Source organism: Anguilla anguilla, chromosome 11, assembly GCF_013347855.1.
Source record: "Anguilla anguilla isolate fAngAng1 chromosome 11, fAngAng1.pri, whole genome shotgun sequence".
NCBI classification, from domain to species: Eukaryota; Metazoa; Chordata; class Actinopteri; order Anguilliformes; family Anguillidae; genus Anguilla; species Anguilla anguilla.
The window spans coordinates 22897224-22922428 of NC_049211.1; the positions used below are offsets into that span (position 1 = coordinate 22897224).

General features: G+C 44.3%; 2 protein-coding genes across 3 annotated transcripts; both read left to right on the forward strand.

The window, feature by feature from the left end:
* The first annotated feature begins 65 nt into the window (after nucleotides 1-65).
* On the forward strand, nucleotides 66-14108 carry LOC118207650 (exportin-2). Its single transcript, XM_035381440.1, has 25 exons — nucleotides 66-210; nucleotides 2199-2289; nucleotides 2427-2569; nucleotides 2678-2779; nucleotides 3001-3146; nucleotides 3664-3754; nucleotides 4521-4628; nucleotides 4891-4983; nucleotides 5212-5379; nucleotides 5566-5695; nucleotides 5966-6031; nucleotides 6625-6827; nucleotides 7045-7129; nucleotides 7383-7444; nucleotides 7674-7810; nucleotides 8032-8135; nucleotides 8252-8349; nucleotides 8949-9099; nucleotides 9563-9771; nucleotides 10082-10179; nucleotides 10553-10638; nucleotides 10899-10980; nucleotides 11182-11328; nucleotides 11587-11818; nucleotides 13240-14108. Exons 2-25 carry the CDS (start codon nucleotides 2205-2207, stop codon nucleotides 13327-13329), a joined length of 2916 nt encoding a protein of 971 aa, XP_035237331.1. The 5' UTR covers nucleotides 66-210; nucleotides 2199-2204; the 3' UTR covers nucleotides 13330-14108.
* Nucleotides 14109-14304: 196 nt separating this feature from the next.
* Nucleotides 14305-25084, forward strand: stau1 (staufen double-stranded RNA binding protein 1). Of its 2 annotated transcripts, none has more exons than XM_035381441.1 (15): nucleotides 14305-14512; nucleotides 15946-16218; nucleotides 16761-16882; nucleotides 17376-17532; nucleotides 18352-18490; nucleotides 18818-18989; nucleotides 19452-19547; nucleotides 19783-19995; nucleotides 20555-20698; nucleotides 20963-21109; nucleotides 21643-21718; nucleotides 21975-22294; nucleotides 22565-22687; nucleotides 23315-23394; nucleotides 24191-25084. In XM_035381441.1, exons 2-15 carry the CDS (start codon nucleotides 16032-16034, stop codon nucleotides 24276-24278), a joined length of 2064 nt encoding a protein of 687 aa, XP_035237332.1. In that variant the 5' UTR covers nucleotides 14305-14512; nucleotides 15946-16031; the 3' UTR covers nucleotides 24279-25084. The 2 variants fall into 2 exon arrangements, with proteins under 2 accessions (XP_035237332.1, XP_035237333.1); XM_035381442.1 differs by having other exon boundaries at nucleotides 17376-17520.
* Nucleotides 25085-25205: the final 121 nt, after the last annotated feature.

Sequence of the window (25205 nt, forward strand, 5' to 3'; positions counted from 1 at the left end):
ATGAGGTGCAGTAACACTGCGACACTGCGCATAACAACGGATATGACATCAAAGCAGAGACTCCCAATCCAGTTTGCGGCTGCGTAGTGATGTAACCGCGCTGTTAACTGGTATTTTTGAAAGCGGGTGAACTAACGTTGGCTAGCCGCTATATTGTGGACGGTCTCTCCCCACGTCGGTGGCATTTCGCATAACCATTCAGTGCAAAAGGTAGGAAACTCAAGACAATTAATTTTCCACAACAACAGTAAAGGTTGTTATTCTTCTATAGATTTACATTTTTAGGCTGGTATGATTGCTAGTTAGCCAGACAGCAGTCTTGCAGCATAAGGATTCGACATAACCCAAGCGAACAGCTCTGTAATTTACTGGCTAATGTGTGAGGCTATCAAACAGTGTAGAATGCATCCCTGGCCTGAGGTACAAGCACACAAGCTAGTAGTGTGATGCACATAGAAAGCAGCAACGTTGTTAGGCGGGTAACTAACATTTTCACTAAGCAGAAGGATCTGCCCAAACTTGCCGGCAAAAGTTAGCCTCGTGCTGCTTTAGACTAGCTAGCTGAGCTTATCGAGCTGGCTAGACGTTCATACATCGGTATACCCCGGTCGGTTAGCTAGCGTATGCACCCGGGCCATTCATAAACAGTGGACATGTTTATACCCTTACCTTTCTATCCTTACACACAGTATTTGTGCATTTATTTACAAAGTGGTTGATTTTGAGGAAAGCTAGCGGTAGCTATTTGGTCAGTGGTTTGCTTTGGCGTTTGAAGTATCGCAAATCGCATTGTTGGGCCTCTTTTGGGGCCTGTGCAACTTGGCCAGATAGCTGGCTAACGTTACCGTTAGTAATGTACTTGGTTCGCTAGCTAGGCATTTGTCAAAAAACCCGCCGTATAACTTCAGCCTTGTTTGAGCTCTTCCAAACAAGGCAAGTACATGTTTGTTAATTTAGTGATTAGTGTTTTGTCAATGGGTGTTCTCCATTCCATGACAATTGCTAATCTAGCTGTGACTCGCAGATTCAAATAGTTAGACATGAGCGGCGTATAAGTGAAATGTTTCGTCAAACATAATCGGAATGTGGTGTAAGTTACGAATCGTAGGTAAATGGGAATGGCTAGTCAAATTATCTACATTTCCATGGTAGAGCTAGTTGAAAACGCAGTCCAAAAATGACTGCCCACGCTTTACGTTAGTGTTCTTACAACATTCTGAGGGTGGGGTAACTCATAGTATAAACGGATTTCGTTAAATGAATCGTAGCCACGCTGATAAAACTTGCCAGCTTTGTTGAAGCGTCCTGCAATTATTTTAGCCAGCTATTAGTATCTGCTAGAATTTTTTTTTTAATACGCTAATTTTGCATGTTGCTAAATCTCAAATTTCGCCATTCATCTCTGAATATCATTAGCTACAGCAGGTATGTAACTGTAGCTAGCGTGTTGACAGTTATGGAGCAAGTTAAAACTACCTGTTCTTAATGTTATAGCAGACCTCGCCGTGCAGTTTGTATTGTTTTGGCCCGGGCGTGTTAAATTAGGTAACTGATAATTAAAGCGCAAACAAAATCGTCACCATAACTCTGGTACATCTAAATCGTATGGCACGTGATGTAGACTAAAGAGAATGTAGCTTGTAGAACCTATGGGTATGACCCAAAAAGTGACTAATCAATAGTGCCGTTTCTGGCTCCGTATATTATTATGCAGTGCATAAATTCTCTGTTATTGTCACTGATACAAAATGTGATTATTATGCGGGAATAAGTCGCACTTTCCTTTGCCAAACTATTGGGTCATTCTAACATAAGCAACTGGGTGAAAGTTTTCCAGGTTTCGGCATACTGAAACTAACAGAAAATAACGGTGCATTATGGTGTAACGTTACAGTAAACACGTTTTCGGGTTTTCTTTTTTTTTTTAGTCACTGAAAGATTCGTTTATTTATGAACAGTTATAGAAACAGTGGGCTATCGAAATGCCAAGTTCCGAACGAGCACCCAATTCCCTAATGGATCTTATATCTCCAGGATCTACTGTACATTAATAAGGCTGAATGCCCGTAGTTGGCAACCTAGGAATTGAGGGTGGCAGGGATCTACAAGATGAGAAGTACATTTGCATCATAATTTTGTGACTGCATTATGTATTTATATTTATAGTTATATTATAGTGTAAATACATTTTTCATCAGGGGGCCATGGAGCTGACTGATGCCAACCTTCAAACTCTGACAGAGTTTCTGCGGAAAACATTAGACCCCGATCCAGCCGTCAGACGTCCAGGTAATAAAGGGAGGCTCTATGGGATGCCTTTTGAAACAAATTCATAGGACCTTACATTTGACATTTGTGAAGTGTGCTTCATTACCAAGCCTCTGAAATATGAAAGAAATGTGGGATTTGCTGTTTTTTTTCTCCAGCTGAGAAATTTTTGGAGTCTGTGGAGGGGAGCCAGAACTACCCAATCCTGCTGCTAACGCTCCTGGAGAAGTCCCAGGACACTGTGATCCGCGTGTGCGCCGCCGTAACATTCAAGAACTACATCAAGAGGAACTGGCGCATTGTGAGTTTATCTGGGGGCAGGTTTTTGGCGCAAGCTCTGCATCTCATTCAGTATTAACTCAAGAGAATGACTTGTATGCCTCAATACGTGTAACCTTTTCTGTTGCAGGTAGAGGATGAACCAAACAAAATCTCAGAGGCGGACCGAACTGCCATCAAAGCCAACATTGTCAATTTGATGCTGAGCAGTCCGGAGCAAATTCAGAAACAGGTTTGACAAGATGAAAATTTGTCTTTATTCTCGTTGTGGTTGCAATTTAATGACTTGTCAAATACTGGTGAAATTTAGGAATAGGCCGCAAGAAGACTGATGCAGTGTTATTGGAAGACAATACCATGACCTGCAGACACCAGAGCCTTCCAGTATTTATTGGGTCATACAGCTTTATTCTGTGTAACAGTCCCCTCACCCCCATCCGTTTACTTTTGCAGCTGAGTGATGCCATCAGTATTATTGGCAGAGAGGATTTCCCGCAGAAGTGGCCAGACCTGCTGACTGAGATGGTGAACCGCTTCCAGAGCGGTGACTTCCACATCATTAATGGGATCCTGCGCACAGCTCACTCCCTCTTCAAAAGGTCAGGGGTGCCCTGGGCAGAACCGCAGTGTTCACTACTGTCGGCCGCAGTTTAATTGGGGCTCGTGCCAGGCCATGGCTTCACAATCAGCGGCAAAGTCCCTGTGGTGTTTGAATACATCTGTTCATGCATGTTTTTGTTGGGTAATTCAATTAAATTGCAGTTGACATGCATATGAGTAATTTCACAGGCCCCAGGGTATGGAAACCCACATGCTGTTGAATCCTCTCAAAGAAATGTTATGATGCAGATACCTTTAACTCGCAAAGGTCTTTGTTGGGTATAGCTGTTTAGTGTTGAGCTCTTAGTTGGATACTGTCAGCCTAGTCGTTTTTCAGTGCTCAAGTTATCTTTTTTGTCTTTGAATCCTTCATTATCTACCAAGTGTTTGTTTTCGTTGTCATGTGTCCATACTTTTGCTAATTATGAACCAACTGATTCACTTCCATCTTTAATTTGATAGCGTGGTACTGTCCAAGTGATTTGGCTTCTTACTGAGCCTGTGTTGCTCTCTCAGGTATCGCCACGAGTTCAAGTCTAACGAGCTGTGGCTGGAGATTAAACTGGTACTGGATACATTTGCTCAACCGCTGACAGAGCTGTTCAAAGTGAGTAATGCAGACCCTGCATAGGTTAGAAACAACTAAGCATCAGTATCATTTGACCACACATTTGTGATATTGCATTGTTTTAATGGCTGAAATCAGTAGCCTAATTAAGGTGCTTTCGCACTGCAGTTCAGGTCCCTTCACAGTTCATCATTTATTGAAACCATTGATCACTTATCTTTCAATAGCTTAAAATTTTTCTGTGTGTAACTGTTGGTTGCCCAGTTTCCCAAAAATAAAATTTAAAAAAAGTATATATTGCCAGTTTCACATGGAGATTGGAGAATGGAGATTCTCCATACAAAACTCAGTTTAGTCTGGGACTAAGCTTGATCGGTGTCTGTGAAACCAGCCCATTGTTTCAGTTTTTTTCACCCTGAGTTCATACCCTAACTAACCCATTTTGCCCATCTCGCCTGGCTCCAACAAGCACACACAGATGAGTCTAGCCTTCTATAGCATTACTGTTAAAATCAATGGGCCCACAGTCTTTAGTATATACTACATAGGATGTGAGAATGTCCTGTCCAGCATTCATCAAATCGCACAAGTACATTCAGCCCACAATCATTGGTGTGCCTTCATAGAACATAATGGCAAACATTCTAATGTTAGTGCCTCTGCAGTATGGGTTTGGTTTTACATTGGCCAGATGGCCCTTGCTTTGGAATGGCAGTTGGAAAGGGTTTGGTTATGTGAAGTCAGCTTGGTTTGGTCGTATTTATTTTGCCTTTTGGCCGGTCATGTGGTTGTTCAACTTTCTCAGGCAACCATCGAGCTGTGTCATACCCACTCCGCGGACGTCAACGCCCTGAAGGTCCTCTTCTCCTCCCTCACGCTCATCTCTAAACTCTTCTACAGTCTCAACTTCCAAGTGAGTTTCTCCCTGCAGTACATTAGTGTCTGTCTGTCTGTCTCCTGGAATTTGCTGGGAGTCTCCTGCTTGCTAACTGGCACAGTGCTGTGGAACTTGGCAACATCCTGTGGCTGTAACTGAAATATCCCGTAATGCTGATAGGGATTTTTATTATAATAAATGATGTCATTTCTTTAAATTAATTTGTTTGTAATTGGTTCCTTGCATTATGTCATGTTTTCTTGTATTTATTATTATTATTTTAAAATGTCATTTTCAGGATCTTCCAGAATTTTTTGAAGACAACATGGAAACATGGATGACAAATTTCCACAATTTATTGACTTTAGATAACAAGCTTCTCCAAACAGATGTAAGTGTACTTAAATTTTTTAGGATTGTCTTAATCTGATGGTATATATTTGAATATTTCTCATGGATTATACCCCTTGCCTATGCCGTGTTGCAGGTCAAGAACCTTTATTCAACACGTTGTTCTTGCAGTTTTTTAAAAGACGGTTTTTGTGTTGCAGAGTTGAAATGGCTTGGGCTGCGTTTCATTCAGTCCGTTCATTTGTTTCAATTGCCCCCTCCCAATTAGGATGAAGAGGAGGCTGGCCTGCTGGAGCTGTTGAAGTCTCAGATCTGTGATAATGCAGCCCTATATGCTCAGAAGTATGATGAGGAGTTCCAGCCCTACCTGCCCAGATTCGTCACTGCCATCTGGAACCTTCTGGTCACCACTGGGCAGGAGGTCAAATACGACTTGGTGAGGTCTCACTCCTTCCCTCTCTCTTTGTTCATGTCGCCGTGCTTTCCTACATTTCATTCAGTGTGCAACAAGGACTGACGAAAGTTGTTAAGCATTCATGTCTGTTTGGGGTGGTTCTCTGAGGCTGTGTTAGAGATACAGCTGGAACGCTGCCTTATTCAAGCCTTTTCTTTTCATGTTTAGCTTGTGAGCAATGCCATCCAGTTCCTGGCATCGGTGTGCGAGAGGCCACATTACAAGCACCTGTTTGAGGACCAGAACACGCTGACCAGCATCTGTGAGAAGGTCATCGTTCCCAACATGGAGTTCAGGAGTGAGTGTCGATGGTATCACTCAGCACAAGACTCGGGGAAATGGCACGCTGTATGTCTGCTCTGAAAGCAGGCCACTGGGAGATGCACACATGTTTAAATCCACTGTGCCAGCTTTTTTTGTTTACTTTTCATATTTTTCACCTGATTATCATGAAACTGACAGTAAGATGATGTCATTTAAGGGGCATCCTCCTAAAATAAATTTTATTGGCATGCTGTTTTTCTCCCACAAATTTTAACAGTTCATTTCTTGTCTGTCTCCTCCACAGGTGCTGATGAGGAGGCTTTTGAGGACAACTCTGAAGAGTACATCAGGAGGGACCTGGAGGGCTCAGGTAACACAGTGCGTCGCTATGGCAATGCAGCTCACACCTGTGGCTTTCATTTTTAATTAATTTATTCTGGCTGAGGATTATTATAACATTTGATGAGCTTAACACTGCAATAAAGGAAACAGGATAGCAAATTCCAAATAGTCAGGGGCTTAGTGGTGAACCGAATATGCTTCATGACAGAGAGGACTGGATTGTGTGCCATCTGCACATTGATTCTAAAAATAATTACTATGCAAGTGCGGTCCCTAAGAAATGCCCTGTAGATCTAGTGTCAAATGGACCACATGGTATACCCTAAGTGTGTGTGCATTCATTAGAATTTCTTCCTATTTTTATTTTCCCCCTGACTGACTTCCAACACAAGAGTGATTATATTCTCTGGATTTTGAAGTTTTTTTATTTTTTTTTATTGGGGGGTTGTTGTTTGTTGGCTCCTTTTTGAAAATGTTGAACGTTGTTGTGTTAAACTGAAGCAAGCCTTGTCAAGTACATACACATTCATCATAAGCCGCCCAGATGTTTTGAGGAAATGGCAGTGATTGATGGGTTCGGTACGGTTTCTCAGTTGTCCTGGTGCTGTGTCCCCTCTGTAGACATTGACACGCGGCGCAGGGCAGCCTGTGACTTGGTGCGCGGCCTGTGCAAGTTTTTCGAGGGCCCGGTCACTGGAATATTCTCCGGTTATGTCAACTCCATGCTGGTGGAGTATGCCAAGAACCCCGGGGTGAACTGGAAACACAAGGATGCTGCCATCTACCTGGTGACATCACTAGCCTCCAAAGCCCAGACACAGAAGGTACAGACAAGCTTTGGGGGAGAAAAAATTTTGAATGCCCACGATCTTCTGTTTACCCAACATAAGGTTTGGTCACATGGGTTATAAATAGACTATAATAGTTTTTCAGTTTGCAGAAGAAAATGACCATGAAAAGTCAAAACACCAGTTCAGGGGTTTTATATGATGTGGACAATATTTGGTATTCATTTAATCTTTATATGCCTTTGTCTTCCAGCATGGGATAACACAAGCCAATGAGCTGGTGAATCTGACAGAATTCTTCGTTAACCACATCCTCACAGATTTGAAGTCATCCAATAGTAAGGATGCTTTTTGCCCCCGGGACAATAAAATAAGAAGAGCCAGGTCTCTATTGTTTATGGGTGGTTTTCTTAAGTGCCCCATTTTAAATTAATTTTTTTTATTTTTAAAAAGGTGCAAAGTTGCAAGCATTAAGTGACAAAGAAATGAATGGAAAGTTTTTACAGAAATTGATTGAAATACATAATTGTGGGCTAAAGGTTCTATTATGTATTATAAATAGATCTTAAAGGTGTGTTTTTGTCCTTTCAGTTAATGAATTTCCAGTATTAAAGGCAGATGCCATCAAATACGTCATGATCTTTAGGAGTCAGGTAAGTGGGTTTGTCTTGGGTCCCTCTTTGTGGGGGGGGGGGAGGCTGGCTAGCCACATCTTTTAAATGCCATGGTACATTTTAAATTGTATTTGACTGTAGAACATTTTTCTTAAAACTTAAAAAGCTGTTGACTTGTTTGAATGTTAAGTTTCCTCCTTTTCCTCTTTCTCACTCAGTTGTGCCTTTCCCCCCCTTGCTGTTCTCCCTCCCTCTCCTCCCCTCTCAGCTCCCGAAAGAGCAGCTCCTCCAGGCTATCCCACTGCTGATAGTTCACCTGCAGGCGGAGAGTACAGTGGAGCACACTTACGCTGCCCATGCCCTCGAGAGGCTCTTCACCATGAGGGGCGCCAACACACCTACACTGTGAGTACTGCGCACTGTTACATAGTGCACTGCTGCACACTGTCGCATAATGCACTGCTGCACTCTGTCATATAATGCACTACTGCACCCTTTACACATCCACACTGAGTACTGCACCTTGTCACATAGTACAGTGACTACTGAACCCCCAGCACGTCTGCATTGTGTCAGATATGTGGATTCCAGCTGGCCTTTGACCTCCTGTCTCTGGTGTCCTGCAGTATCACAGCAGCAGAGATGGCCCCCTTCACAGAGCAGCTCCTCACCAACCTGTTCAAGGCCCTCGCCCTGCCTGGCTCCTCCGAGAATGAGTACATCATGAAAGGTGCCCCGCACTTTCTCCGTTCTTTATACCCAAATCAGTTTTTCATTTTTTTTTCCTAATCTTCTCTCCACCTGTTTTAAATTCACATTTCAAGCTGGTTCTCTTTCTCCCTGCAGCGATCATGAGGAGCTTCTCCCTTCTACAGGAGGCCATTGTGCCTTACATCCCTACTCTGATAACCCAGCTCACTCACAAGCTCCTGCTGGTTAGCAAGGTAGGCCACGCCCATTTGCTCTCGATGTCCAGCATAGCGTTTTAACCATTCACTTATCAAACAAGTTTAGGTGTGCTGTGTATAAATAAATAAAGAAATAGGTTTTTCTCGTCACTTGGCTGAAATTTAGATCACTTAATTAAAACCCCAACAGTGTATTTAGAATATTGGCTTTTCTTGATCGCATCAAGTAGCTAGATGATGTGAGTTCAGACTCTTAATTAACCGCTTTAATTGATTACGTTCTGAATACCATTGTAAACCAGCATATTCTATACCTCTCCAAAAGTAGGGTTGGTCACCCTTAGCCTTGAGCAGGGGTGTCAAATTGAATCCCGAGGAGGCCGCAGTGTTTGCAGGTTTTTGTGTTTTCCTCTCACTCAGCTGCCGATTAAGGCCTTGCGAACACGGATTCCTTAGCCAATCAATGACTGAAAGGAAACGCTTGTGCCAAGAACACCCCAAAAACCAGCCAACACTGCGGCCCTCTAGGACTGGAGTTTGACACCTGTGGCCTAGATGTAATTTAGGCTGGGTTGTCGAGAAGGTAGCTGCTAAAGCTAACTGGTTTATTGTGAACCTGCATGCATCTCTTTCAGAACCCCAGCAAGCCGCACTTTAACCATTACCTGTTTGAGTCGCTGTGCCTGTCAGTCAGGATCACCTGCAAGGCCAACCCCGCCACCGTGGGCAGCTTCGAGGAGGCGCTCTTCCCCGTCTTCACTGAGATCCTGCAGAACGACGTGCAGGGTAGGGAACCGCAGCGCGTTCTGCACCAGCGCATGCCCGCATATCGCAGCCCAAACATACAGACGAGGCTAGTAGGAGCAAACGACTTTCATATATGCATTCCCTGAATTAACCTTAGAAACCATTTGTATGCACATTTTTGCTTTTCATCTGTCACCCATGAAGATTTACTGGAGAAAGTGAGAACCAATATGATCTGTACTTGTGTCCAGTAATGTTGTATTCATCAAATGAATGTCTTTGTATGAAATTATGAACAGAGGATAAAATGTATTGAATGCTTGTGTTTCAATGTTTAGGGCACAGTGGGAATGGTAGGTGTCATGATATGGAGAATGATTTATTAATGTCATTTATATTGGGGACTGTAAGCTCCAGTTTGTATACCGCTTTAGTGTGGTAGGAGGTGGTGCATTGAGACCAGCTGGAGGACTCATTTGCTTGGCCTGTCGTCCTTCTGCAGAGTTCGTGCCGTACGTGTTCCAGGTGATGTCACTGCTGCTGGAGATCCACTCGGACTCCATCCCCGCCTCCTACATGGCCCTGTTCCCCCACCTCCTGCTGCCCGTCCTGTGGGAACGCACCGGAAACATCCCACCGCTGGTCCGCCTGCTGCAGGCCTACCTGGAGAAAGGGGGTGCCACCATCGCCGCCAATGCAGGCGACAAGATTGTGAGCGTCTCCCCTACCTTGTGAAGGGGTGGGAGGGACAAGTCGCATATCTGCCATTGTTGTTCAGTCCTGCTCGTTTTCTTTGGTTTAGTCTGGAATAAATCCTGAGACAGACCGGATTTTATCCTCCGCCCCTCAAAAAAATGTTATGTCTTGATTACACATTGCTCACGTAAACAAGTATTCAGTAAGGTTTCAAATTAATCTCTACTTAAAAATGCAGACCAGAGTTGATCGGCTAAGTGGTAGCTCAGTATCTTGTGCAGAATAGCATGTTTCAGTTCTCGCGTTCTCTCCACCCCTCCCACAGCCTGGACTTCTTGGCGTATTCCAGAAGCTCATCGCCTCTAAAACCAATGACCACCAGGGTTTCTACCTGCTTAACAGCATAATTGAGCACATGCCCCCGTGAGTGATGAGATCATTCAAAGTACAAACTGTAAACGCCTTCAGCACACTTTCACTGGTGAACTTCACCTTTCACGCTCACACCAATGCGCTTTACCTGCCACTTTTATCCTGACAAACCTGGGATCCTTTTTCAAATTAATTATGAGAATAAATTTACCGTACTTCAGTTTTCATACTGCATAAATAATGCTGTGAAATAGATTTCATGGAAAGTGAACATCTTGAAGGATGTGAAGGATGTCCTTATGGAGTAGCATTTTATATTTAACAGAAATTTGCAGCCAGATATTTAGCATTTTGTAATCACTGATGTTGAATCAGCCATACTGTGGATACACAGTGGTCTTAAAGCCTTGTCCTGTGTCCGCAGGGAATCCATCACTCAGTACAGGAAACAGATCTTCATTCTGCTGTTCCAGAGACTGCAAAGCTCCAAGACCACAAAGTTCATTAAGAGTGAGTTCATTCTTAATGAGGAAAAGTGCACTTGTCTAGCCTGGGCTTGACACAGCATAACGACTGACAAAGTGCAGATGTAGTGACTGGGCATTTTTAAAAATGTATTTGGGGTTGAAAGGAAAGTACGTCATTAAGTTTACACCATTGACTTGAAACCATTCCAAGTCCAGTTGGCCTGGCAGTTTGCCACAACATTGAGCTCTATGTCATACTTGATATATGTGTTTTTGAATGTCAGTCTTCTGTTTGCACTGCAGGTTTCCTGGTGTTTATCAACCTGTACTGTGTGAAGTATGGAGCAATCGCACTGCAGGAGATATTTGACAGCATACAGCCGAAGTAGGTCCTTAATGTCCTGTGTTCCATTGCACAAATCTGGCCTTTCAGATGGTGCCTTGTGCTCTTATTGAGGATAATTCAGAATGCAGCACAGTACTCTTGCTTGTCCTGTTTGGTTTTTGTTTTTTTTGTTGGTCTTTTGGTGCTGAGCAGTGTGTGAGTGTTGTGACGCGAGCTTCCTTTCTGTCTGCCCCGTCTCAGGATGTTTAGCATGGTGCTGGAGAAGATTGTCATTCCGGAAGTGCAGAAGGTCTCTGGCCAGGTGGAGAAAAAGATCTGCGCTGTGGGCATCACCAAAGTGCTGACGGAGTGTCCAGCCATGATGGACACGGAGTACACCAAGCTCTGGTGAGGGAATGGGTTAGCACTTAGCGGGCAGTAGCAAAAAGGCGCATCCCCATACTAACAAGTAAAAAGCGAGTGGTCACAGCAGATTGAATTGCGTGATTTTTCTCATGCTTCCATGCCTTCCTTATGTGTTTTTTCTCTGGTGACCCTCCTGGTAAGGGACTGCATGTGAGCACATGCATTGTGGGTTGGACGCAGAAATTTGAATGCAGTCTGTATCGTTGACAGTCTGGGTTGATGATCATCACTGTTTTACAGGACTCCCCTACTGCAGGCTCTGATTGGTCTCTTTGAGCTGCCACAGGATGACAGCATCCCTGACGATGAGCACTTCATCGACATTGAGGATACGCCTGGATACCAGACTGCCTTCTCTCAGCTTGCATTTGCTGGAAAGAAGGAGCACGACCCCATTGGAGATGCTGTCATCAACCCCAAAATTCTGCTTGCCCAGTCCCTGCACAAGCTGTCCACTGCATGCCCAGGACGGGTGAGTGAATTGACCCAATCCCACTCAAGTAAAAACAGTCTGCCAGCACAAGCTGCACATGAAGTGTACTCCTCCAACACAATGACTGTGCTGCTAACTGCAACATGAGAAAATAGCCTAACAGACAGTACAACTCAGTAATTTCTTAGCAAACAATTTGAAATAATTTGACTATTCATGTAGCAAAACAAGTATAGTTAAATACCAAAAGTTGGCTAACTAGTAGATGGCTGACAAAACGCTGGCGGTACCTTTTCTATGTGGGAACAGGTGGATGTGGCTACTGAGCCTGTGGTTTGTGATCAGATATCAGCGGAGTGTCTACTAGCTCGCTAGTTGCTGTAATAACTGAGACCACAGCAATAGTTTTAAAAATCCTGCATAGTATTCCTTTAGGTTTCAGAATATGCATGCAGACCCCACTGGGAAAAAAAACTGGGAATGCAACTAGGCTACTTAAACTGTCCTCCCCAATTAAATTTGCATAGCAGTGCACTAATTGTAGGTTATAAACAGGTTGAGCTCTCTCCATGGCGATTGTGTATTCAGGGAGTGATACCACAAAACTAGCTCATGAGCACACACAAACCTCGTCCCCTCCCATTTGAAGTTCGTTAACAAAAGCTAGTTACATCCACGAGAAAGTGCTTCACTTGCAAATTCATTTGCGCATTAGGCTATAGAAACTGCAGGGGGCTTATTTATAAAATGAACTTGCGTGCGTACGTCAAGTGAAGTCCTGACGTAGAGTCACATCCGTTTCCACGGTCAAATTGAGTCATGTTGAAATTTTATAAATCACTACTTAGACGTGATTTTCTACGTACGCGCCACACAGTTGATCTAAAATACGTTTTATAAATGAGGCCCCAGATGTAGTAACCTAGTTTGAAAGTTCACCGATATCCTCTATTCTACTGCCCGCTTGTGGAAAATAACACGCAGGCCAGTTTAGAGGGAGCGTCACGTGCATATTGCGCCCGACTGTAAGCAGCTTATTTTTGTTAATTATAGGAAAATGATATTCGAATATATTTGAACGCTAACTAATTACAATAGCTAATATTCAGTAATATATAATAATTCAATAATAGCTAATAACTCAATTTCATGGCACTTTTGACAGCCTTAGTGGACTGTAGAGAGAGGCTGTGAATGGCAGAACGTTCTTGAGGAGTGTGCTGATTTGGTCTGCACACTTAAATTAACAGAGGGCAATTAGAAAGTAAATACAATGTGACATTCCAAAGCTAAGGAGGAAAGAATGTGTTTTATTTCACATTTTAAGTAAATGTGGATTGCCTGAATTTTAATGAATCATTTTTTCTGCATTGTATTCATACATAATGCGTAGGTTTAATGCGGTGTGCTTTGGTGCAGTTTAAGAGTTGTAACAGTCTGTGGTGGGTTTTCTGTTGCAGGTCCCTTCCATGTTGAGCACCAGCCTGAATTCCGAGGCCCTGCAGTACCTTCAGGGTTACCTGCAGGCCGCCAGTGTGCAGCTGGTGTAGCGAGGAGCGAGCGCAAGGCCCCACTCCACGGGGACCTCGTCACGGAGAGAGGCAAAGTGCTGTGCCACTTGGGAGGCCAGGGCTACACGGGACGCGCAAACGATCGACTGACTGACCAAACTCAGAAACCGCAATCATGGTTCACTCGGTTTCATTGGAACTGTGTATTTTTAAGGTTTTTAAATTAAGTTGTTTAACTAAATAAATACACAAGAAGGAAGCGGTAACTTTCTTACAAAAATGCTTAAATCTTTATCAGTTTCTCAAAGTACAGCTGTCTTTGTGCTCTCCTGATTTGGCTGGAAAATTTGATTAATTTGGAAGGGTGCAAATATGACAGAGCAGCAATCAGTGCACGCTCAGTGTGAGCTCCTATGCTGCAAGTGGATTGATGTCATCACCTATACATCTTAGCGTTGAAGCAGCACTTGGAAAAAACTAAGCACATCAACCCATTTTCCCAGCACTTTGGGAAAGGGTCCAGTATTGACGGTGACGGTGACGGCGACAGTGAATTTTGGACTTGTTGGTCCCCTGGCCTAGAACTGTCCTGCACAGCTGTCTGCAGAACGAATGGGAAGCTGTTTTTTGTATGTTTCTCTGGTTATTGTGAACATCCGTTTTACGCCATTTGGAGGGCTTTAGTTGTGGAAAGCTTCTTAGCTGGGGAAGCATTTCCCCTCCCTCATCTGTGTTCAGCCAGCTTAGATATACTGTCATTGCTTTGTTTCGTCTTATTTTCTGCATATGTGAATAAATAAAAAAGCACTTGTATGAAGTATGTGGTTACATGTGAAATTGTGCAATTCTACAGACCATTTTCACAACAATCACAATGGCACAGTAAGGGTTTATCCGCTTTAACTGACAACTCAGAGCAGTACTTCAGTTAAGGAAATATATATTTCATACGCGTCTTGCAAACTGCCTTTGTAGTATTATCTGAACACCCCCTCCCCAGCTAGGAGCTTCCTTTCGATGTGATGTCACTTCCTGGAAGGGCGGCTGTGAGGCTGGGCCATTCTCTTTAGTGTTTGCCCTGTCTGCCTTTTACTCACCAACACTCACAAACATTTTAATTCCAATAATACGGGAAACGCTGCAGTCGGGGAGAAATCAAATGCAAGTACCCCAAGACCTGTAGCCCATGGAGTAATTAACAACTGGACTGAAAGATTAAAAGGTGAGGTTCAATATGATGTTTTCTAGGTCGTAAGCAAGCTACAGTTCATTGGTAGCAAACTGATACAGCGTTCTAACATTTTGTGCAATGCTTGTGATTAATGATAGCCAGCTAACGCTAATTGTATCACCAACAGGTAAAATACGACAGTTGTTAAGCACCTTCTCAGTACACGGACATTTTGTCAGGAGTTAAAATTCATAAACGTGGCTAACCATTGATTGCTGCTAGCCGGGTAGTTAAGGCTGCAGATTTTAGCTACGTGACAGCTAACGTGAGCGTTTATAAGGTATTCAGTTATTTTTACGAGCTAAATAGCTATGAACAAAAAGCTGTAAATCGGCTTCGATGTTAGGCAATTGCTTATGTCTATCTTGCAAGTTCCTCCATAGCCATAGTCATTTCTGGAAAATAAAGTGATTTGCAAAATGAAGTGCAAAAACCCTCCCCAAATTATTTATCTAGCATGCTCACTGTTGCCATTGCTAACCAGCAAAGATTACAGTAAGGTTTGCTTGCCATTCTAGGTGTTAGTGTTATTGGTTTATGAGACTGATTTGTATGCATTTATGTCTTAATATTTTCATTGCATTAGCAAGCTAGTTAAAACAAAGTATCGAGTTAGCTTGTATAATGGACTGTTTGTGATCTTGTCTCAATTTTCAGTTCTTTCTAGCGAGCAATTATATTGCGTGATTTATTTAATTGTTACTTGGCTAGCCGGCTAGATGGATTTTAACTGGCAAGAATTTTGCAAAGGTAGCCAGTGCTAAGTAGGTAGCTGGTTAATTAGCTAAAGATCCTCTTAGCAACATGGGATCATATTGCAACTGCCAGAAATGTTTTTTTCTCATTTGTATCTATGATAATGATCATATCTAACGTTAGCGACTTCGTTATTTATCGGTTAAATCGTTTTGTGTAATGTATTTCTCCTTGTGGAGCTGATGTCTGACTGGAACAGGCTACGACAACAAATCTTAGCGTTCAGCGTTCATATTTGTGTTGTCTACGGCGATCAAGATCACTTGCCAAGCTCGGTGGATTTGTTAGGCCCCTTCCCCCAATCAGTCCTTGTCTTTGGGGTCGACCTAGCTGGTATATGAACGGGGGTCACTAAGTTGAGTAAAGAAGATGGTGTGCTAATACAGGCATACGTCGTTCTTATTTGGACACTGTATGTAACACGATTGCAGTCTGTAACGGGAATTCAGCATATTTAAATTCCAAGGAATCAAACTTTATATTGATTTGAAGATAGAGTTTTCAAGTTAGCATTCAGATGGCAACATCTCTCGATTGGCACCACCCCTGTTGCAGGGACGTTTACTGTGAGATTTATCGGCCTGCTTGAAAACGATGCAATTTACAAATTAATTTGCAGACAACCAGTGATGACCAATAATTTCCTCTGTCTTTGTCTTCCAATGAAGGCCTTTTCAGTCTCACCCCACACACGACTGCGCTGCTGCTCTGCACTCAATAGTCCCTCCCAGAACTCAGCCACCAGCCCATAAGGATGTCCCAGGTCCAGTTCCAACTGTCCCCAGGCGGCCCACTGTCTAGCACTGCACCCCTGCAGCTCCCCCACCCCGGCTACAGCATCCCTTGTGCCTCTGGGACCCTGCCCTCCGAGAGTGCCAGCCACCCCCTCCGGAGCTCCGCCCTTCCCTCTGCTTCGGCAACACCCTTCAGCGCACCCGCAGGTACAAGCTCATTGTTTTCTGAATGCTGGTCTGGTGGGATCTGGGGAGGAGCAGAGGGATTGGATACTAGTGAAATGCAAGTGAGGTTTCATGAGCCCACAATGGGTAGAGCTGCAATGAGCTGCCAATCACTGACTTGCTGCAACAAGCAAACTTTTTTCTGTTCACAGTATCCCATAATGATTGGTTCCCTTCAGTGAGTCACTGATTTCACCACCCACTGATAGCCCCACGCATTTTCTCATTCTACCATCATCAGTTGCGTTCTATCATCAGTTGTTGATGCTCTGTTCTGAGTTTACAGGTGCTGTGAAAAGAATCAGATTTTTATTGGCTACGTAAGTCTGCACATATAAGGAATTTGTCTTGATTTGTCTCATCAAAGATCACATTGAAGAATGCGCAACAACAACCACAGTAAAAACTTTTGGAGTAAGGGTAGTTTAATAAAGGAAAATAAAGTATGTAAAAATAAGTAAAAGTAGCTAGTCAGTCAAAAAAAAGCTCATCAGTAATCATGAGAATTGTGTTGTCACTTTCAGTACCTAACATGGCAAACCCTAAAGAGAAGACCCCAATGTGTCTGGTGAATGAGTTAGCCCGTTTCAACAAGATCCAACCTGAATATAAGCTGCTTAGTGAGCAGGGACCAGCTCACTCCAAGGTTTGTTATCTCTGTACAGATCTGTAAAACAAACATGTAAACAAGGAAGAACTAATGTTTTGATGTATTTATCTTAATTTTTATTTTATTATTTTTTGAGATCCTCCGTGGATTCAGTGTCTGCAGTACGTAAACTGGCATTATGTAACATGGTTGGCATTATTAGACTTAATGAACTGATGTTTGTGCTGAGTGTGCTGTGTTTCACTTTGAATATTCAGGTTCTTAGTCATCAAAATCAGTGGCACTCCAGTAGTTGCTAATGTTACCTGCTGTTCTATTGCAGTGCATATTCATTCATGTGAAACAGATTAATAAACATGTCAGCTGAGGTTTACTGTTGTATATTCTTCCCTGAATCTCATTTTAATGATCGTCTGTGACCCATAAAATGCGTATGGGACGTGTGAATGGGTAAGGTGAGAACTGGTGGTTGTATGCAGCAGTTGGTAGTGTGGTGTTCCTCCATGCTCTCTCTCTTCCCCGTGTACAGATTTTCTCAGTACGCTTAACGCTGGGCGATCAAAACTGGGACTCTGAGGGTACGAGCATCAAGAAGGCCCAACACTCTGCGGCTACCTCAGCCCTGGCCCAGACCACGCTTCCCAAACCCAGTATACGCAGCCCCCGCAACACAGGCAAGAACCCAGGTGGGCTGTTCCAAGGGGGTCTGTGTGTGCGTGCGCCTCTGTCTGTCTGTCTGTCTGTCTGTGGGTGTGTGCCCGTGCTGACTGTAAGGGGGATGTCTCTCTGTTGGCTGCTGGTATATTGGATTCAATGCGATGTTTGTCTTAAATTTTTATCTATCACTTTAATGCAAGTGTTATTTATGTAACTTGCGTTTACTTAATTATTTATCATGAGCAAATGATGATTTTCGGCCTTGCACTAGGAATGATAATTCTTTTAAAATAAGCCGTTCAGCCTCTGTTGTTTCTGCCTGAGCTCTGAAATGGCCAGTTTCAGTATGAAAGACTGATACGTCATTTTCTGCGGGCGTGCGGAGCAGGCATCATGGGAGCACTGGCAATTGTATGTGTGAATCAGCAATCGAGTGTGTAGCTTTCCCTGTCTCTTTGATTGACTACTGTCCTCAGTTTCTGTTCTGTTCAGTATGAGTGTATCTGGTCTAGCCTATGTTTTGAACCAGTCATTTGCTGCAATAGTTTAACCAGATTAGGTTTTTATCATAATTGTATAACTTGCATAGCCATGTATGTTCATGATTAAGATTGGGTGTTTATTTTATTCAGTTGTGTAATGTTCTACAGCCAGACAGGAATTAAATGTTTGTGGTACGCTGTAACAGAACCAGTGGTCTATTTGTGTTTCTTAGGCCTAATCCTTTTGTGGCCATGTTGCCCCCATGTTCAAGCTGAGCAGCATTATAGCTATATTTTTGTAATGCTGATGTACTTTTTTGATTCATGGTCATTGGTTTCTGCCGTGGTTCTTTCTCGTGTGTTTAGACAGCATAACTCACACCGTAGAGCTAAACGCACTTTGTATGAAGCTGGGAAAGAAACCAATCTACAAGCCCATTGATCCATATCCTGGGATGAGGCCGAGCTTCAACTACAGCGTCCGTGCCCCCGGCCCTTACCCGCGGTACGTTCAGCCCAGCAGGCGCCGCCCGCTCCTTTAAAGATGCTCAAAGCTGAACAATGTTCACAGCTTGATTTTGATTTCATTTTCCCAACACACACATCACACACGCACCCACACACATACACACACACACAAACACAGCGACACACACACGCGCGCACCCACACACGCACACACACACAAGAGTGTAGTTATTTATTACCAGCAATTGTACTGTACAGTAAATCAGGGGGAGATAGTGCTCATTTATGAGAAGACTTTTTTGAGGCGCTAACCCTTGGGCAGCCGGGCAGTAAATTCACCGGAACATTCTCTCCCCGGGGGCAGGTACTACTACCCGTTTCCACCGGTTGGGCCGGTCCTGTACCACATGGAGCTGTCAATCGGCGGGCAGCAGTTCCATGGGAAGGGGCGCACGCGGCAGGCAGCCAAACACGACGCCGCCTCCAAAGCCCTAAAGACCCTTCAGAAAGAGCCGCTACTGGAGCAGCTTCCACAGGCAAGAGCCTCCCACAGCCACCGCCTGCTGCCACACCCTTCACCTACCCTGCTGTCACTCCCATACATCTCCCCTATGTACACACCTATACACCTACTGCCACACCCCTGTACCTAATACTGCCCCTACTGCCACACCCCTGTATCATACAGCCAGACTGATGCACTCTCTACTGCCTCATCACTGCAGCTCACCGTGTTAAAAGCCTAAAGACCTTCCATCTATATTCTGCTTTTTCTTCATTCAGTGGGTCTGATTGTAGAGTAACTCCTTTTCCCCTCTCAGTATTCAAAGCTGGAAATAGCTTGTTCATTTGAAATTAATTATTACCATTTGAGCTTGTGTACTGCCATTTTTAATTCATTAGGGATATGAGATATACAGTATATGTAAATACATATGTAACTATGTTTTTCTGGATAAATCTTAGCAAACTTGTAATAAGAATCTAATGTATTACAGATGAATGGAGAGCCATCAGAAGAAAACCTTAACAAATCAGAAATCAGTCAAGTTTTTGAAATTGCACTGAAGAGGAACATGCCTGTGAACTTTGAGGTACAGAATGTTCTGCCTGTGGGTCTGAGTCTTTGAGAGTATGACTGAATACAGTGAATAACCAGTGAATAGGTCTAATCAGAACGCTTGCATCTAATTAGTAGAATAATTTCAATCAATGTGAAGTTATTTTTGTCTGCAGTTTCCTCGTTTTCATTCCTGCTTTTCGTCTCTTTTCCTTCTCTCTACTCACTCTTTCTGTTCCCCTCCTCGTTCCTTCTCTCCCTCCCTTCAGGTGCTGAAGGAGGCGGGGCCTCCGCACATGAAGAGCTTTGTGGTGCGGGTGACGGTGGGCGAGTTCTCAGGGGAGGCTGAAGGGAAGAGCAAAAAGATCGCCAAGAAGTGCGCGGCGGCAGCGGTGCTGGAGCAGCTGCGCCAGCTGCCCCAGCTCCCCCTGGTGGAGAAGCTGCAGCCGCGCATCAAGAAGAAAACCAAGTCCATCGTCAAGGTCAGGAGGGGGGAAGGGAGGATGGAGCGGGTGGAGGATAAGGCATTATGTAGGGGAGATGGGAGGATGGAGGGAGGTGGAGGATAAGTCATTATGTAAGGGAGACAGCAGGATGGAGGGAGGTGGAGGATAAGTCATTATGTAGGGGAGACAGCAGGATGGAGGGAGGTGGAGGATAAGCCATTATGTAGAGGAGGTGTGGTGGGCTGGAGCATGGGAATGATAAATAATTGGTCAGATAGAAACGTAGCTGTAAACAAGGTGTCTAGACTGCAGGGCGGTGTTCTCGGTTACTGGCAGCAGTGAAAAGGAAGGAGGAGTTGGAAAACTATTGGCATGGGGACAGGTCAGGCGCTGTGAATATCACCGTGGTTAGATGCAAGATGCAAGAGGAAACAGGATATCCGGTCCGCATGCCAGGAGGGAAAAGGTTACTCTGCTGAAGGATGACCGCCATCAGCTTCCCTGTAGCGGTGCACTTTGGTTTCACCGCGACTGTGGCTGTGCTCCAGATCCCTGGTCGTGACACGCCCCCCTCCCCCTCCCCCTCCCCCTCCAGCTGCAGACCAGCCCAGAGTACGGCCAGGGCATGAACCCCATCAGCCGCCTGGCGCAGATCCAGCAGGCCAAGAAGGAGAAGGAGCCCGAGTACAGCCTGGTGACGGAGCGCGGGCTGCCGCGGCGCAGGGAGTTCATCATGCAGGTGGGCAAAGACGCTCAGCAACAGCCAGGGGCCCAGCTCCTGCTTCCTTGCTTTTTCCATGAAAAGTGGGTCCCTGAGGACAGAACATCTGTGCCACAGGGTGTTTCTTGGTCATACCTTTTCGTGAACATTCATAAACCACCCACTCGGCCCTGACTCAGCTGTGACTCGGCTCTGACTCAGTTCAGTCTCGGCTTTGACTCGGCTCTGACTCAGTTCAGTCTCGGCTCTGATGCAGCTCTGACTCAGCTCTCTCTGCTCCAGGTGAAGGTGTGCGGTCAGTGTGCGGAGGGCATGGGCCCCAGCAAGAAGGTGGCCAAACGCAACGCTGCTGAGAAGATGCTGGAGCTGATGGGATTCAAAGTGCCTCAGCCTCAACCCCCCAAACCGGCACTCAAAACCGACGAAAAGGTAAAAGTGGCAGTACTCTCCACTCTGGAGGCCTGTCAGTCACAACAGGGGCAAATGCACTTCCATTTCTTAAGAATTAAAGCTCCTTTCCTTCTGCTTACTATTGGAGTACAATGCACTGTATCAGGGCTGCCAAACCCTGTTCCTGGAAATCTGCCGTCCTGTAGGTTTTCATTTCTGCCTTGATTTGTTGCACCTGATTCTACTAATTAGCAGTTCAATGAGATCTATAACTGTTGAATGAGGTGTGCTTTGTTAGAGTTAGAGTGAACCTTACCGGATGGTGGATCTCCAGGAACTGCACTGTATCCTAGTGCAATGCTGTATCACAGAGACATTATTGTACAATAATGTGTGAAGAATCTCTCAGTACATATTTGTTTTTTGTACATCTAATCAATTTGGGTGAAGTACCCAGCTCTTAGTGCACTTTTCATATTCAGTCTTTTGAAGGTTGCATATTTACTTTTGCTTCATGCTTGTAGCAACCATCATGATGCGTGTGTGCCCCCGTGTGTTTTTTATATTTAAAGCCGCCAATGAAGAAGCCAGGGGATGGGCGGAAAGTGACCTTCTTTGAACCTGGCTCAGTGGAGGACAGTGCAGTGGGTGAGCGATTGAGGCCTGACACAGGAAATTGATTTAAGATCAGGGATCTATTACATCGGTCTAGACTGGAAGCACTGCGGCAATTAAACTGAAGTTCAAAACTGATACCAATTTGAGAAGTGCATTTTTATATGCTATTTTTACTATGAAATTGTCATGAAAAAACTGGGCTGTAATTGCCTTAATTACTTAACAGTACTGCACCATGTTTTGTTGCATACTGTGAAATGTGTTATCATTTCCCACAATTCCACAGGTGCCAAGGAAGACGAGTTCCGTCTGCCCTTCCTGAGTCATCAGCAGCTACCTGCGGGCATCCTGCCCATGGTGCCAGAGGTGGCACAGGCAGTTGGGGCCAACCAGGGTCCCCACGCCAAGGACTACAGCCGTGCCCCACCAAACCCGGCCAAGGCCACCCTCACTGCCATGATTGCCAACGAGCTGCTGTATGCCGGCACCTCCCTGACCGCAGAGACCATCCTGAAGAGCAACAACAGCCTGGCGCACCTGCCCCTGGGTCCCCTCACACGCCCATCTGAGCAGCTCAGCTACCTGGCTAATGTACAGAGCCTGCAGGTACACACACACACACACACACGCACGCACACACGCACACATGCACATACACACACACACATACACACACACGCACGTCTGAGCAGCTCAGCTACCTGGCTACTTTACAGGGCCTGCTGGTACGCACACACGCATACACACACTCTATAGGGCCTGCAAGACACGTACATACCCATAGATACACAAACACGTACACACACTCATCCATCTATTTTGGCCGCCTACCACCTACCAACTAATATAGCTTCTGTGTGTTTTTTGCTTTTTCAGGTGGAATACAAAGACTTTCCCAAAAACAACAAGAATGAGTTTGTGTCTCTGATCAACTGCTCTTCCCAGCCGCCCCTCATCAGCCACGGGATTGGGAAGGACGTGGAGTCCTGTCACGACATGGTGAGTACAACTCCCTGTCCTGTCACGACATGGTGAGTACCATTCCATGTCCTGTCACAACATGGTCAGTACCATTCCATGTCCTGTCACAACATGGTCAGTACTATTAACTGTCCCATCACCAGCTCTCCAACTGCAAGCTCTGTTTCACTTCACTTTTATGAATCAATATGCATATACGGAGAAATAAAATATGTTTATAATTCCCTATCAGTCCAGTCAGTGTATTTGTTTTGGAGTATTTTTACAGTCTAACTATTGTATGTCAAACTGCAGACTGCTGAGCTGGGAGTGTTTGTGGTGTGCTATCATAAAAATGTGAGCTATTTACATGTGTTATATGTGATTGTGCAGACTGTAGCATGCAGGCAGGATGTGTGGTAGCTTTTAGTGTGCTAAACTACCTGGATAGCTGTAGGCCATTGCTGTTATGTCTTATGCTGTGTCTGTAATCTGTAATGGCTTTTTGCACTGTACCATGGACAGTATCTTAAGTTGCTCCATACAGCGATGTCCGTAAAATAAATAAAGAATTGAGTCCAATATTATTGTTTTATTTCTGTTGAGGCAGTTATTTTTTTCAGAATAAGTGATGAGTGATGGAGTGGTTGAAACCTCTCTTCGCAGGCTGCGCTGAACATACTGAAGTTACTGTCAGAGCTGGACCAACAGACCAATGAGAGGACGGGCAATGGACCAATCTCTGGGTGAGTTTAGACATCAGGGGGGTGGCCACATCGGAACTCAGGGATGTTCAGGATCTGGTCCATAATCTGACCTTTTGGATCACGTTGATATTGATGAGCATGTTGTAATTCATTTATGAATTTCCCTTTAGGGAAGCTCATATCAGATACACAGGAAAAGAGGATTGTCCTATTGAGTGAGTCCAAGAGAGGATTGTCCTAGAGAGTTGGGGTGGGGGTGGGGGTGGAAAAACCTGGTCCTTGTCACAGTTTTTAATGTTTTTCTGCATGCTTTAAGATAGAAAAAACGAAAAGGGTCATTACTTTAATGTTTTCAGCACAGTTGGACCATCATCAGAGTATTATACTAATGTTCACCTAACTAAACTTCATTTAACTTTCCTCCTGCTTTTGAAATTGCCAGACAGGCTTGTACCATCACTGCAATGCTGTGATTTGAGAGAGTACAGACTGGCATGCATGTACTCTTGGTACGCTGTTGACCAGAGGGGCACTGTTAAGGAATGAATGGGGCATAACCTGCTGACTGAGATGGGATTTAGTCATGTCTATCAAAACATTTGACCTTCGTCCAGATGTGCAACCCCACGAGACCAGTGAAGTGGAGTTTTAAGTGTAGGTAATTACATGAGAAGTCATGTTTGGGTTTGCCAGGGACTTTTGAGGCACCTGAAGCCCTGTGTCCATTTTGGGAACATGTGATAAACAGGTCGAGCAATACTCGATCGGTACTGTCATGTGATAATGTTAATGGGTGATCGTCAACTAATACGAATGTATTCTTTTTTTCCCATAGATGTGGCAAGCAGGAAATTGAAGGTGAATCTCTCCTGAAACAGGCTAACTCAAGCACGCTGGGACAGACTCTGGATGGCACTGTGTAGACACCGTTTGGGGAGGGGGGGGGCGGGGGGGGGGGGATTTGGGAAGCACCAGAGAAAATCACACTGTGTTTCTGTGTAACTCCGCTGTTTTAGAGGGCTACAGTTAGTTTGAAGCCACTGTAGTGTCTAAATCATCACAGTTGCTGTATGTTACAAAATGTTCACAGTTAAACAAGATTGATTGAAAAATATCCTTAATGTTGTTTAATTGTATACATTTTTTTTTCTAGAAAATAGTTTTAAGAAATTCTCATTCTCATTTCCTTTTCATGTTTCTTTAAGAGAGAAAGAACACTAAAAAGAAATTGTGTAGGTTTTGAGTAGATGGGTTTGTTTCATTAAGAATCAAACTGAAGTTTATCTCTTTTTTTTTTGTTTGTTTTGGGTTTTTTTTTTTTTTTTTTTAAACCCCAGTGTTAAGTTCCAGGAGGGGCAGATTGTGTTAGCATGTGTGCAGTGCAGTAAGACCCAATGGAAGGATATGACAATGATTGCAAACCACTGTTGATTTTCCTTGAGTGCTTTAACAAGAAAAGCAGTGTTTATCTACATTTCCATGTAGGGCTGAAAAGGTCTTGTGACTTCAGTGTACTGTGTGTAATGTCCTGTGATGTTGCCCCCTTCCTTGATGTTGGGGGGGGCAATAAAAGTTTGTTTGCGTACGGTCCAAGCACGATTCCCTTCGCTTCAGTCCCCCACCCCCGCACCCCGCCCACAGATGCTTCTGCTCATCATTGTAAACAATCAATTTTCTGCTCCCCATGGAATGTAAGTAAAACTTGTGTGCTGCTATGCACTGTATCAAACCCTCTGTGTTGTGTGTCTCTCCACTCATCCACACCGGAGTAAGGCTTTCTGCATGTAACAGGTTTCAAGTGCAAGATATGAATGGGAGCTTTACTTTCAAAACACGCAAAGAGTAGGTCT

Coding starts and splice junctions, on each gene's coding strand:
- LOC118207650 (XM_035381440.1), top strand. CDS start 2,205: ATGGAGCTGACTGATGCCAACCTTCAAACTCTGACAGAGTTTCTGCGG. Junction 2,290..2,426: donor TCCAGCCGTCAGACGTCCAG/GTAATAAAGGGA, acceptor TTTTTTCTCCAG/CTGAGAAATTTTTGGAGTCT. Junction 4,629..4,890: donor TCTACAGTCTCAACTTCCAA/GTGAGTTTCTCC, acceptor TGTCATTTTCAG/GATCTTCCAGAATTTTTTGA.
- stau1 (XM_035381441.1), top strand. CDS start 16,032: ATGTCCCAGGTCCAGTTCCAACTGTCCCCAGGCGGCCCACTGTCTAGC. Junction 16,219..16,760: donor ACCCTTCAGCGCACCCGCAG/GTACAAGCTCAT, acceptor TGTCACTTTCAG/TACCTAACATGGCAAACCCT. Junction 19,548..19,782: donor ACATGCCTGTGAACTTTGAG/GTACAGAATGTT, acceptor CCCTCCCTTCAG/GTGCTGAAGGAGGCGGGGCC.